Source organism: Coniosporium apollinis (genome assembly GCF_000281105.1).
Source record: "Coniosporium apollinis CBS 100218 chromosome Unknown supercont1.27, whole genome shotgun sequence".
NCBI classification, from domain to species: Eukaryota; Fungi; Ascomycota; class Dothideomycetes; genus Coniosporium; species Coniosporium apollinis.
Window position 1 is genome coordinate 178928 of NW_006913289.1, and position 11856 is coordinate 190783.

An 11856-nucleotide genomic window follows, 5' to 3' on the forward strand; every position below is an offset into this window, starting at 1 on the left:
GGCCTCTTGTCTTTCTCGGCTTCGCTGTTGGCCTTCAGTCGCTCGGAGCTATGGTCTTGCTCATCGTATCTCTCGACATCAGAGGGGCCCCTTTCCGGGGCCTTTTCATCACGGCGTGCTCGATGTTCTTTACTTGGTTCACGCTCTGGTTTGTATACGTGCCGTTTTTTGTCATTTTTCTCAAACCGGCTGTGTACGCGGCTTGGCTGGCCACTTTTGAAGACTGCGAGAAAGAGAAACGTACGTGGAAGATGGTTTATGTTCTTATCTCTGTTTTCACGTTTCTCACACCTTTCCGAGACTAAAGAGAACAAGGTGCTATCTCCTGTACAAGACTCGAAACGGATTAGAAGTCACAACGCGGTCGGTCCTTGCGCCTAGTACAGTGTGGTACAGAGCGAGCACGATTCCGGACGCCGAGTTTATTCTTACGACGGCTTGGTCTGTTCTGTTTATCCGTCGCAATATGTATTATATAGGCCAAATCATGCACCTTCAGAATGTCCATCCGCATTGAGCTTATTGTAGCATGTACCGGAGATTTCAGCAATGAAGCCCTCAAACGGCGGAGAACATTAGGTGCTTTGGATATCACTAACCCGAATCTCTGCAACACTTCTGAGTAGAACAGTAACATAACTCAATGGCGGCTTTCCCTCACTGTAGTGTAGAGGATATCCATGGATGAGGTCGGGCTGATGGAACTGGAAGCTGGGCAAAATGAGGCTGAGCAGGGGCATTGCGGGCGCTAAAAGCTGATCGTGACGCTTGGCCCGACAGGGCCTGGAGTCCCCGCCACCCGTCATTCCTGGGGCATCTGCACCGCCCGCGTCTCAAACACTCAAGTGTTTCAAGAAGAGCAATCACCCATCGCTACCGTCGTGTTAACCTCTGCTGCTTTCCACAACCTCGTCTCCTGATAGCCCAGCGTGCCTCTCTGCCCCGCCATTCTCAGGCTCATCGCTACTAATTCCTTCAACCTACACGCTCGTTTCGATTCGAACAACTAGCATTCCGCGCGCCGCTTACCCAATATCAGCCTCACATTCAACGGAGTCTGTCTAATCTGCGGAAACGAACCCCCTGGAGGTGTGTTTTATAGGAGACACTGCGCGTGCGAATCCGATCACTCCGACATTGGCTTTGCGACGAAGGACAACAAAGATGGCAACATTGCTTGCGAGGCGAGACATCGCTTCTACCGTCGCAACCACAAGATCCTCATGGGACCAGTGCATGACCAAGGCACATTGCAAGTGCGCGACCTTTCTTTCCATGTACTCCATGTTATACTGTTACCTGTCGCTAACCTGCCCTGCCACAGATGGCCCATCATCGCTGCAATAATCGTCGTCTCTATAGTAGTGTTCTCGGTAGTCTGGTGCCTCGTCCGCTGTATTTGCTGCGGCGCGGAATGTTGCTGTAACTGCTTGAGCTGCTGCAACTCTTGTTGTCCCTCCGGTAGACGCAAGGGCGGACATCAACCGCTGGCTTCCGCGCCGTCTAAGTCCTACGAAGGACATGCCGCCACACAATACAAGTCGCATTCACCACCTATATACCGCGGACCGCAAACCGCGACCTTCGACTCGCCGAGCAAGCCGGTCAACGAGGATGCACTTCCCGCAATGCCAACTTGGGAGCAAGCGGGCAAGAAAAAGGTGGAAACAATCGAGATGGACGACGTGGAGATGGAGAAGCTGGATGCCCAGCCTCAGGACCCGAGAAGCGCGTCCGCGCCAATGCTGGTAAATGCCGCATGCGCACCCATGTGGTCTCCCCACTCACCCCCACGCTCTTTGCGCTCGCCACCACAGCGCTCACCCTATGATCCTCCGGCGCGTTCGCCGTTTAGATTGCCGGCGAACGAGGGCTATGGATACGCTCCACCTCAGCAGGCTCCGTTTCTGGGCGGCGCGCTGCCATCTCCAGGCTCATACCACTCAGGGCAGGAGACAGGCGTTGCTGGCAGCAGCGATCGGAGACAGCATGGCACCGTTTCTCCGGCGCCATACCCGGGGTATAACAACATGCCTTATGGAGATGATCAGTATACTGACTACAGTGGCACGACGTACGCTCCATCCAGATCGACTAGATACGAGCCGTCGATGAATGATCCCTATCAGCAATCACGAGGACAAGCACAATCTCCGCAAGGCTGGCAGGACCAGCGCTTGGGAAGGAAGCCTGTGCAGGGCTCATGGCGGGATATCTAGGACAGGAGATTTATGGCGTTCTAGCGCGTGTTTCTTGAAGGGTTGGAATGGTGTTTTGGTATATGGTATGCTGAAATTCGGATCCAAAGCCCTCTTTTTCTCGGCTTAGTGAATATTGACGGCATAGCGACGGCGTACGGTAGTTTGGGTGTGGGTAAGCTGAAGCATATCGTTGGAGGAGCTTTCAAGATGCAGAGCAACCATCTCTCCAGAAGTGGGTTTTGGCTTAGAGAGTATCGCTTTTGACATCACTACAAGCTTTGTCTCAGCTCGATTTTTCACCTCATGAGATTGAGGAATGTTTAGCATTAATTCATCCAGTCATGATACTCCAAATATTAATTCATCATTTGTTCCTCCTGCTCACTATCCAGAAGTTCAAGCTCGTTCCGAGCGTCTCATTGATCATTGCTGTTTGCTACCGTTCGCTACTTCCGGTTTACTTTTCCAGTCACGAGCACGTCGGTCAGACTATCACACTCGCTTCCTCGGCGTCGAAAGCTGGCTTCGAAAATGATCAATTCATTCCCAATCCAAAAGATCAACTGCTTGGTGGTTTCCATGGTCTGCGTAGCTAATATCCCCAGATCAACGTGTCTTCTGGTCAGGCTTTCAAGTCACAGATCCTCCATCAGCAACATGGACGCACCAGATATAGAACTCCTACCGGGAACACTCGGTAACATGCGTGGCATATGTGTTGTCGCCCACACGACATGTCATTGTTGCAATATCCTCAAAGTTGGAAGGCAGCGCTACTTGCACTCAAGTCCTTGAACTGAAAGCCAACATGTGGACATGGAGCTACAACTCAAAATACTTAGATCGCCAAGAGGCGCCTGTGAAGTAATCAATAGCATCATTTCGCACATTCTCTCCCTTGGCAATGATGATTAACTCCACTACTTATGGCTTTTGAGGTTAAGAAGCACTGACAATCCACTAGCTGCATGATCGAGTAGGCCCGAATGTCAACGCCAAGCAAAGCAACTTACCTGCACGAATAGACATGTTATACCTGCCGGATGACGTAAGACACAGTCTTGAATTCTAAAAGCTGCAGTCGAAACCTACGAACTTTGGATATAATGGCACGTTCCTAGAATTCTCATGCATCCCAATTATACATACAGACCGCCGCACAGCAAGGGACGGATACAAGAACATCTGGAATCAATCATGATGCTGTAGCTTCAACAAAAAATGTCGTCCGCCGGTACACTCACTCCCCAAGGCAACACAAGCGGCTCTCGTGGCATCATTTCCCGGCAATACGGCATGTCCAAGCACAGTAGTGAGACTTGGTCCGCATAGGTAGCCGCTAGGCAGACAATCGCATCTAGCATCTCCGTGGCAGTCCCTCCTCACCACCGTCATATCCACTTCGAACCCGTCTCTGACTTACCACATATAACACCCGCACCATTCCAACCTCACACCCTCCGTGCCCACACCCTCATAAGTTCCCACGGCATCCGCAAGCAACTTCCAACGCCGCCTCTCTCGCTCTTGCCCCATCCACCACCTCCCCAACACACTCACCAACACCCACCCACCAAGATGCGTCCTACCACCGTCCTCGTCGCCCTCGCCGCCACGGCCCTAGCCCTCCCAGTCCCCCAAACGGAGGATTCCTCCTCCTCGTCCACCTCGGTGAGCGGCGGGCCCTTCTCCGGCCTCTTGATCGGCAGCGGTGCTGCGTCGAGCGCGTCGGGGGGGAGTGCGAGCAGTTCGAGTAGTACTTGCAGTATGGCTCGCCTTTTCGGAGCCGAGACCGAACATCTCGACTAACGAAGTTGCAGATCTGGCGACTTGCGCTTCGGGCGCGTCTGCGGGCTCGGATGGGAAGGCTTCGAGCAGTGCGGCGGCGGGGAGCTTGATTAACATCGGTGGGAGGGCGGTGCGGGGGGCGGTGGTGGAGATAAGGAGGATTGTGGGAAGTTACTGGGAGTAGGGGCAGTGAGGTATGGGTATACTGAGGGATTCCGCCGTGAGGTGTACGTGTATCTTTAGCGTTTGGCAGGAATAGCGCTGTGTTTTGGCAATAGGTGTAGCCGTAGCAAGCTGGTGCTTTGATAAAGCCGGTTGATACCTATAATTCTAGTGCTAAATCAGTTGTCTGATGGAGTCCAGCTTGTAACGCCTCATGGCAAGTGCTAAGAAGAGACGGCAATAGTGTTCACTCGGAGGATTGGTCGAGCGCAACTCCCAAGGTTAAAAGCGCGCCTCTCGTCAGTATTATTCTGCGAGGATGGAGTGTCCGAAGGAATGTAACTGTGGATGGCAGCAACCACTGGAGATCCTGATCAAGCGCCAACTGACTGAGTCATGGCAAAGGTCGTACGTAGTCACCCTTGACGGGATTTGTTGTGTCTTTTTATGCCAGCACTTGGACAGCGCAGGAGCTTGAGAACTATAAAGGTTGTATCAAGATCACACAGCGTTCGAGCCCAGAACCGAGAGTACATAGCGAGACATTTGTATACAATTTCTATGTTGCAAAGCAAGACTTATAGACGGATAGGGAAAATGACGGAGCTTGGGAAAGACAGGATATCAACGACAGCCTACACGCCCTCGAAGACAACACTACGCAGGGATCATAAAGTTGATGTTGAGATTTCAAGCCCGTACAAACCTGCAGGACGTCCTGCACCTTTGCTGTTATTCGGAACACATAGATCGTGGCGTTGATGCACGTCTCTTACAATTGGATGCCTCAAATCGAAGCTCGTGGCAGCATCCAGCCTCTGAATCCTTCCACACCGTGTAACTGACCACCGCTCCGCCTCCAGCAAAACGCCAGCACATAGACACAGCTCGGGCGCTCTTCCAGCGTGCAAGTGCCGGCGCGATGAGCGTCAGGTTTTGAGCATCGAAGCATGCGATGGCCTTCGGTGCGCTGAGAATGTCAAATGGCCTCCCCTGCCCGCTCCATACCCGACACCCAACTCGGACTCTCCGCCGGCGAGGTCCAGCTCCTGCGCCAGCACCAGCAGATCGCGCTCTCTCAGCATGGAAACTCGGCATCCTCAAGGGCCGCCAGCCATGCTTCAAGCCAGGGGCGCGTGCTGCTGGATCCGAGCAGCCTACAGGCTCTCAGCGTCCACTTCGACCGGTTGATGTATTCGATACAGCAGCGATGGCAAGCAGTAAGCACGGCCTACGCGTATTATCCTGTGGCGCACAGATAGAATCAAGCAGCTAACGCGTAACTCCTGCTATAGCTAACCGCGCAAACCCAAATGGCGACCCAGATCCAATACGACCGCGCCGGCAACGCAATGCAGATGGCCGACGCGGAAATCGCGCGCTTTCGCGAGCTGCTCCGGCAGATAGATGAGCTCGAAGTCGAGTTCGACAAGATACGGCGCATTGGAGAGATTGTTAAGAACTTTCGAGCGCGTGTGGAAGCGCTTGACCGGAGGGTGCGATGAGAGATGCAGCAGCATAATCTGTTTACAATTTCGCGACACCAAGACATAGCCGTCCTCACGGACTACGATGCATTCTTACGACACAGCATTGTCAAAAATCCAACAAGGAAAGCTCCAAAGCGAAAGCGTGGTGCCTCACAATTTCAGGCGTTGTATCGGATCGATTATCGGTGTTTCGGGAATACCCCCTCGCGTTTAAGCTTTCTCTTTACTCTAATTTGGTGCTTGTCCTTTTCGATATGAGCTCAGATGATATGTGTTTTATAAGCTTGTGGCAGTCGTTGCTAAAGGCTTTTGGTAGAGTCTCAAAAGTAGCTGAATTAGTCTCAACATACTATATATTCTCACCTTTCCAATAACTCTTCATCAGGTCTACTCAATCCCTTCGTCCTGTATCTGTCGCAGTATGCCTGAAGGGCATTCAACATACAAGAGAGGCATGAGATCACTTCGAACTTACGCCTGGGTGGACGGAGCTGACTGCACCCTGCCGCCTTCGCACCACCAACGTTCCGTGTTGGGACGGGGCGAAAACGTCTCCGATTAGAAGCAATTTACCCATTCCCTAAGCTCCTATCAGAACACGCTTACTTTCTCATCATTGTTCTTGTAGAGCCTGCATTCGTCATCTGAATCTACTCGTCTCGTTCAATGCGGCCAATCTCACACACTGAACTTTTATTGGTCGCAGCTCAGCCGCACCTGTGCATCTCGTATTAAGGAAACATTCTCACCTCAAGACTATTGTCTGACATTTCAACAAATCAACCATGTTGAAGAAACTCATAAAAACGCTGACCCGCAGACGACACAATCCGTCTCCGACAGACAATTCCAATGCTTCCCAGCAGCAGCAACCACCGGCTACTTCTGAGTCGACACAAAATGCTGGCAGAGACATAGCCCAGCTAGAAACGGCCGATGTTGTCGGATGTAGTCCCAGTGCTTTGCAGGCCGCCCTGCCATTGCCTCTCGTACACCTGGGGTCCTCTGGTCAACAACGAAGACTGCATCAAAGAGTACGCGGAAGGTGAAGAGTCAGTCCTGGAATCTGACGGCGGACTACAACGCATCGGAGTGACAAAGAACCTCTACTATGGTCTACGGCTGGTTACTAGGACGAAGAGGTGGGTGAAGTACATCTGGATCGATGCCTTGTGCATCTGCCAGACGGACCTGGCTGAGCGCGCGTCCCAAGTTGGATTCATGACGGAGATCTATTCGCGGTGCGGAAGAGTCATTGTCTGGCTCAGCGAAGGCGGCTTGATGGCCCCTGGATTGGCCAACTTGTAGATGCTCCACAAGATGGTTCTGCCGCCGCTGACGGAGTACGTCACTGCTCACGGTAGAGAGTCCTTATTGCAAGGGGACTGGGACGAAGAGACGTTCTACAAGCGTTTGAAACTAGCAGATCTTCATGAGCGGCTGGACTGGAAGGGGTATGCACGGTTTCACCGGGAGCGGAACTGGTTTCACCGCGCATGAGTTTCCCAAGAAGCTGCGTTGGCGTCAGAATCGGTCATCCATTGCGGCAACCATACGTCGTCAATGGATGATTTGACTCTGCTTGCAGGATTTCTGCGCGTATCCGGTCTCGCGACTACGTTGACCACATGGGGCGGCTCTCCGCTTTACCACATTCCGGGAGTGAATATGGACGTCCTTTACCAGTTACGAACGAAGTGCAGTGGCATCGGCTCCGAAAAATGGCTGACGAACTGGGCGAGTGCAATAAATACCCCCGACCGTGAGTGTGCCAGCTACAGGTTTTCCTTCTACTGCGTCCGGGAGCTCCGTCGCTCCCAGGCCACCGATCCTAGAGACAAGGTCTTTCGCCGCGTATGGGTTTCTGAAGAAATGTCTCCCCGCCGGAACCACTTCAAGGATCCAGCCCGACTACACCCTGTCCGCAGAGGACGTATACACGCTGACAGCGGCAGTGTTGCTGCAGGTGCTACCTGAGCTTTCACTGCTTTTCTGAAGTAGAGGATCTGTCCCTACGACGACTCCGATCATTCCCGTCATGGGTCCCCGACCTCAGCGCGCCAGTCGTGCAATCCTTGCAAGTTGGCAGCGATCCCTACGACAGATACAGCGCCTCTTTTCGCTCTAGAACCGGTCCCTTGAGGTCGGTTTCATTAGAGTGGAAGGCTCTACGCTCACATTGCGTGGCGCGCGCCTCGAGTCTATCACTTTGATCCACCCCGGGGCAAGTGAGATTCAAGCCGACCATAGAGATTCCATCGAGTTCTTGGCCGAGCTAGTCCCGACCTGGCTTGCCCTTATTGGCTATGCGACCGCGTACAACGAGCCTTGGCTCGAAGTCGTGCGGCGCACGCTTATTGCCAACAGAACTGATTGGGAAGGCCGCACTGTCTTTACCCGCGAAAAATTCCACGATTTCATGCTACACTGGTTCGCCTGTTCTCCACAGAGTGTGGTCGACTGGGCCTTGATCAGTCTATGCAGCCGGGGAACCATGTCTGGCTGATTCGCGGTGCCAGATTGCTCTTTGTGCTGAGGCCCATGTCCGACGAGGACTGTTTCAGGTTGGTAGGGGAGACTTATGTGCATGAGTGTATGAATGGAGAGGTGGTTGATATGTTGAAGGACAGGATGGGCGCTGTCACACTTGTATGACGCGTTCCGCGAGGGTGTCTAATAAGTGTTGTTGGGACATAAGACACGCAATATGTAGAAAAAGATAGTCGTTCATGGCTATTGAAGTTATCTCCCCAGCAAATACCTGGGACTTCCATCTGTACGGATCCGATATTGGCTTGAGCATGGCAAAATGAGACGTGTGGTACGTTTGAGCCCGGCTTGGCAGTCCTTCTTGATGTTCAAACATGTAAATAGAAGCAAAAGACACGGAAAGTCTAGTGCTCTACTGTGACACTTGTTCATGAACATGAAGTAAGGTTTCTAGATACCACGGCTCTTCGGTGCAACGACACTGCATCCTAGTAGTCACACACGCTAGGTTGTGCTTGGATTGCAGCCTCTTATATCAGTTATCACCGGTCTACGATTCTACGCACCAGCTGCGTATCTACATGGCATCGCTCAGTTCGCGGCGGCCTCGCGGTGGCGGGAACTTTTGACTAGAAAGTGTATCTTACTCTACCCAGCCGCCTACCCTCCATCTACCATTAGCAAAGTACCACCAAATGAGTGATATGATACCCAACGCTTCCATTGATTGCAGGTGCCTCTAAAGCCTCAATCCTCCTCCTATAAGCGCCGAAATACTGTATTTGAAAGCCTCGTGATCGCACGCCGCCAAGCGTCCGCTTCCTTACTCATAATACAGCGTCGTGCCACCTCCGGCGACTCGTCTGCAGCAGTGTCTGAGCGGCATCTTAACTCCTTCATCGGCTGAGAAAAGCACTCGCGCCATGCAGCATCCGTTCCCACGAGAACGAGCTTGCAGTGGTAGTTACCGGAGGTGGCAGGGCGCTGTACAAACCCTGTCCTCGTACCTCGTATTGATCACCCTGACCGTCCGCGCTAAGCTGAGTCTCACTGGCTGACGCCTCTTGCTGTCGTTTTCATATTATAAGTTAAAAACGCACGGTTCATTACCTTCTTTCGGTTTCTTTCCAACCAGGGTTCAATAGGCATTAGATTAGTTAGATTAAGTTTTGTAGTCAAGGCGGAAAGCCTTAGTAATTATAATAGAGTGCTTACTTAAATCTTAAAAGCGCTTCATTTTCTTATACAAAGCTTCTAGAGTAAAGAATTATATATATATAATCCCGTATGAATTTCAGCTAGACTTAGTAGAGTAGTAGAGTAGTAGAGTTATAATATTGCTATAATCTTGATAAAGCTATAGTTTTTATCTACACCGCTAACATTAGGAATAGCAAAGCATGCTAAGTTTAGAAGCATTGCATAGTGTTTTAACATGTAGTATAGTGTTTTAATATACAGCTAGTATTTTGATTCTTAATTAATAGTGAGAAGCTAAGCGCTAAAGAGAGTAACATGCGAAGCGTTCTATATATAAAAGAACTCAGGCATCACTGCATCAAATCCCTCCAAACCCCCTCATAAGGCGTAACTCTGAGAACTTGGCTTCTCTTCCCCTTGTCAAAAAAAACCTCTAGTCCATATCCAGAAGTCTAATAACCGTGGCTCATAAGCTCTATTCTTCATAGTTCTCGACAGCGATTTTAACTCCGGAAAAGGCGTAAGCAGCGCAAGCTAGTTATCGGATTTGGCCAGGTGGCGTGAGGTGGTCGAGGTGGCGTGAGTTGGTCGCGGTGGCGTGAGGTTGTCGCAACGTTGCAGCATAATCGGCAAAGGCGGGGAGAGAAACTTGAAAGAGGTTTGTGTTAGGAGCGCAGTGATAAAAAGCTTTTACAACTGCAACGTGCACCATGAGAGTTCTCTGGAGGCATTCGCATATCAGCAAGACTACCCAATCGGGTTACCGCCAATTTTCAGTCAAGACGCACGCCTTCCTTCCCAAAAGGGTTGAAGCGATGTCAGAACCGCCTTCCTTTCCATTCTCCCGCGTCTCAGGCCTCGAGCCTCCGGCTGAGTATGCGAAGCTGCGTTCTACGGAGCCTGTCTCCAAAGTCAAGCTTTGGGATGGGAGCCTGGCCTGGCTGGCCGTTCAACATAAGGACGTTTGTGCCGTTGCCACTGATGAAAGACTTTCCAAGGTGAGAGTTCGTGGACCTGGTTCGAAAGGAAGAACAGCTTCGCTTATGCGCGCTTGGTAGATCCGGACCACACCGGGCTTTCCAGAGCTAAGTGCGGGTGGGAAGGCGGCGGCGAAGAACAAGCCGACGTTTGTGGATATGGATCCTCCCGAGCATATGAAGCAGCGGTGAGATGAACCCTAGCTCTTCCCTTCATAGAGGCTTTCATTGAAGCGAGAGTCTGATTCCAATTGTGGTCTGACAGGAGCATGGTTGAGCCTTTCTTTACCCGTCAGCATGTCGAGAGTTTACGTCCTTATATCCAGAAGACGGTAGATGAGCTTTTGGATGCCATGATTGCGAAAGGATGTGAGAAGCCGGTCGACCTTGTAGAGAAGTTTGCGCTACCAGTGCCATCACACGTGAGCCTCCTAGGGCGACACAGGCTTCTCCTTTGAGTGGCTAATGGCTGCAGATCATCTACACCATTCTCGGAGTGCCATTCGAAGATCTTGGATTTCTTACAGAGCAGAACGCTGTTCGCACTAGTGGAAGTTCTACGGCATCGGAGGCTCAGATTGCGAGTAACTCGCTTCTAGTGTACATTGGCAAGATGGTGGATCAGAGGATGGAAGATCCCAAAGATGACCTAATCAGCAAGCTTGTCATCGACCAGGTATAACGCACTTTGTGTCCATCACGCCCTTAGCACTAAGCGGTTCTATTGACATCCGTATAGATCAAGCCGGGCAACATAGACAGAACGGATGCCGTCCAAATCGCATTCCTCTTGCTTGTCGCTGGTAACGCCACGATGGTCAACATGATAAATCTTGTACGGTTCCTCTTCAGAAACTGCACTGAGCGAGGACTTACCGCGCCCCTAGGGCGTCATCACTCTCCTCCAACATCCCTCCCAACTAGCCGACCTCAAAGCCCATTCCTCCCTGGCACCCACCTTCGTCGAAGAGCTTTGCCGCTACCACACCGGTTCCGGGCTCGCTATGAGGCGCGTCGCGAAGGCCGACATCGAGCTCGGCGGGAAACAGATCAAAGCCGGTGAAGGAATCATCGCCTCGAATCAGTCCGCCAATCGCGATGAAGCAGTCTTTCCCAATCCAGACAAGTTCGACATGTATCGGAAACGCTGGGAGGAGGAAGCGCTAGGTTTTGGGTTTGGCCCGCATCGCTGTATTGCGGAGTGGCTTGCGAGGGCGGAATTGGAGATTGTGTTCTGTGAGTAATCCAAGGATACTAAGCCTATCGAGCGGTGCTAATGGTGCTATGAAGCCACTCTGTTCCAGAAACTGCCAAATCTGCGATTGGCGATCCCTTTCGAGGAAATTGAGTATACACCGCTTGATAAGGACGTAGGAATTGTTAAGCTGCCAGTGGTGTGGTAGGACAGCATAAGGTACACCTGTTCCCGGAACTCGGCTTGACTGATGTTCCGGGCTGCAGGCTTGTCGGCGTTTGGTCTTTCTTTGCTCCGCACACGTCACGTGCAACAAAATACAAGGCTAGCAGGGCGAGCTCACCAGCCCGCAC

The 11856-nt window shown here is 51.7% G+C and overlaps 6 protein-coding genes across 6 annotated transcripts; all 6 read left to right on the plus strand.

The window, feature by feature from the left end:
- Positions 1 to 1628: 1628 nt before the first annotated feature.
- Positions 1629 to 2219, plus strand: W97_05491 (uncharacterized protein; the record flags this gene model as incomplete). Its single annotated transcript, XM_007783521.1, has 1 exon — positions 1629 to 2219. The coding sequence occupies one exon, from the start codon at positions 1629 to 1631 to the stop codon at positions 2217 to 2219; it is 591 nt and encodes a 196-aa protein (XP_007781711.1).
- A 1560-nt stretch (positions 2220 to 3779) lies between these two features.
- W97_05492 (uncharacterized protein) lies at positions 3780 to 4173 on the plus strand (the record flags this gene model as incomplete). The annotated part of the gene is made up of 2 exons (XM_007783522.1): positions 3780 to 3966; positions 4022 to 4173. 2 exons carry the CDS (start codon positions 3780 to 3782, stop codon positions 4171 to 4173), a joined length of 339 nt encoding a protein of 112 aa, XP_007781712.1.
- Positions 4174 to 5134: 961 nt separating this feature from the next.
- Positions 5135 to 5656, plus strand: W97_05493 (uncharacterized protein; the record flags this gene model as incomplete). The annotated part of the gene is made up of 2 exons (XM_007783523.1): positions 5135 to 5371; positions 5447 to 5656. 2 exons carry the CDS (start codon positions 5135 to 5137, stop codon positions 5654 to 5656), a joined length of 447 nt encoding a protein of 148 aa, XP_007781713.1.
- A 921-nt stretch (positions 5657 to 6577) lies between these two features.
- On the plus strand, positions 6578 to 6949 carry W97_05494 (uncharacterized protein; the record flags this gene model as incomplete). The annotated part of the gene is made up of 1 exon (XM_007783524.1): positions 6578 to 6949. The coding sequence occupies one exon, from the start codon at positions 6578 to 6580 to the stop codon at positions 6947 to 6949; it is 372 nt and encodes a 123-aa protein (XP_007781714.1).
- Positions 6950 to 7204: 255 nt separating this feature from the next.
- W97_05495 (uncharacterized protein) lies at positions 7205 to 7618 on the plus strand (the record flags this gene model as incomplete). The annotated part of the gene is made up of 1 exon (XM_007783525.1): positions 7205 to 7618. One exon carries the CDS (start codon positions 7205 to 7207, stop codon positions 7616 to 7618), a length of 414 nt encoding a protein of 137 aa, XP_007781715.1.
- Positions 7619 to 10146: 2528 nt separating this feature from the next.
- Positions 10147 to 11711, plus strand: W97_05496 (cytochrome P450 55A3; the record flags this gene model as incomplete). Its single annotated transcript, XM_007783526.1, has 7 exons — positions 10147 to 10329; positions 10390 to 10496; positions 10574 to 10730; positions 10784 to 10984; positions 11048 to 11143; positions 11196 to 11544; positions 11599 to 11711. The coding sequence occupies 7 exons, from the start codon at positions 10147 to 10149 to the stop codon at positions 11709 to 11711; spliced, it is 1206 nt and encodes a 401-aa protein (XP_007781716.1).
- Positions 11712 to 11856: the final 145 nt, after the last annotated feature.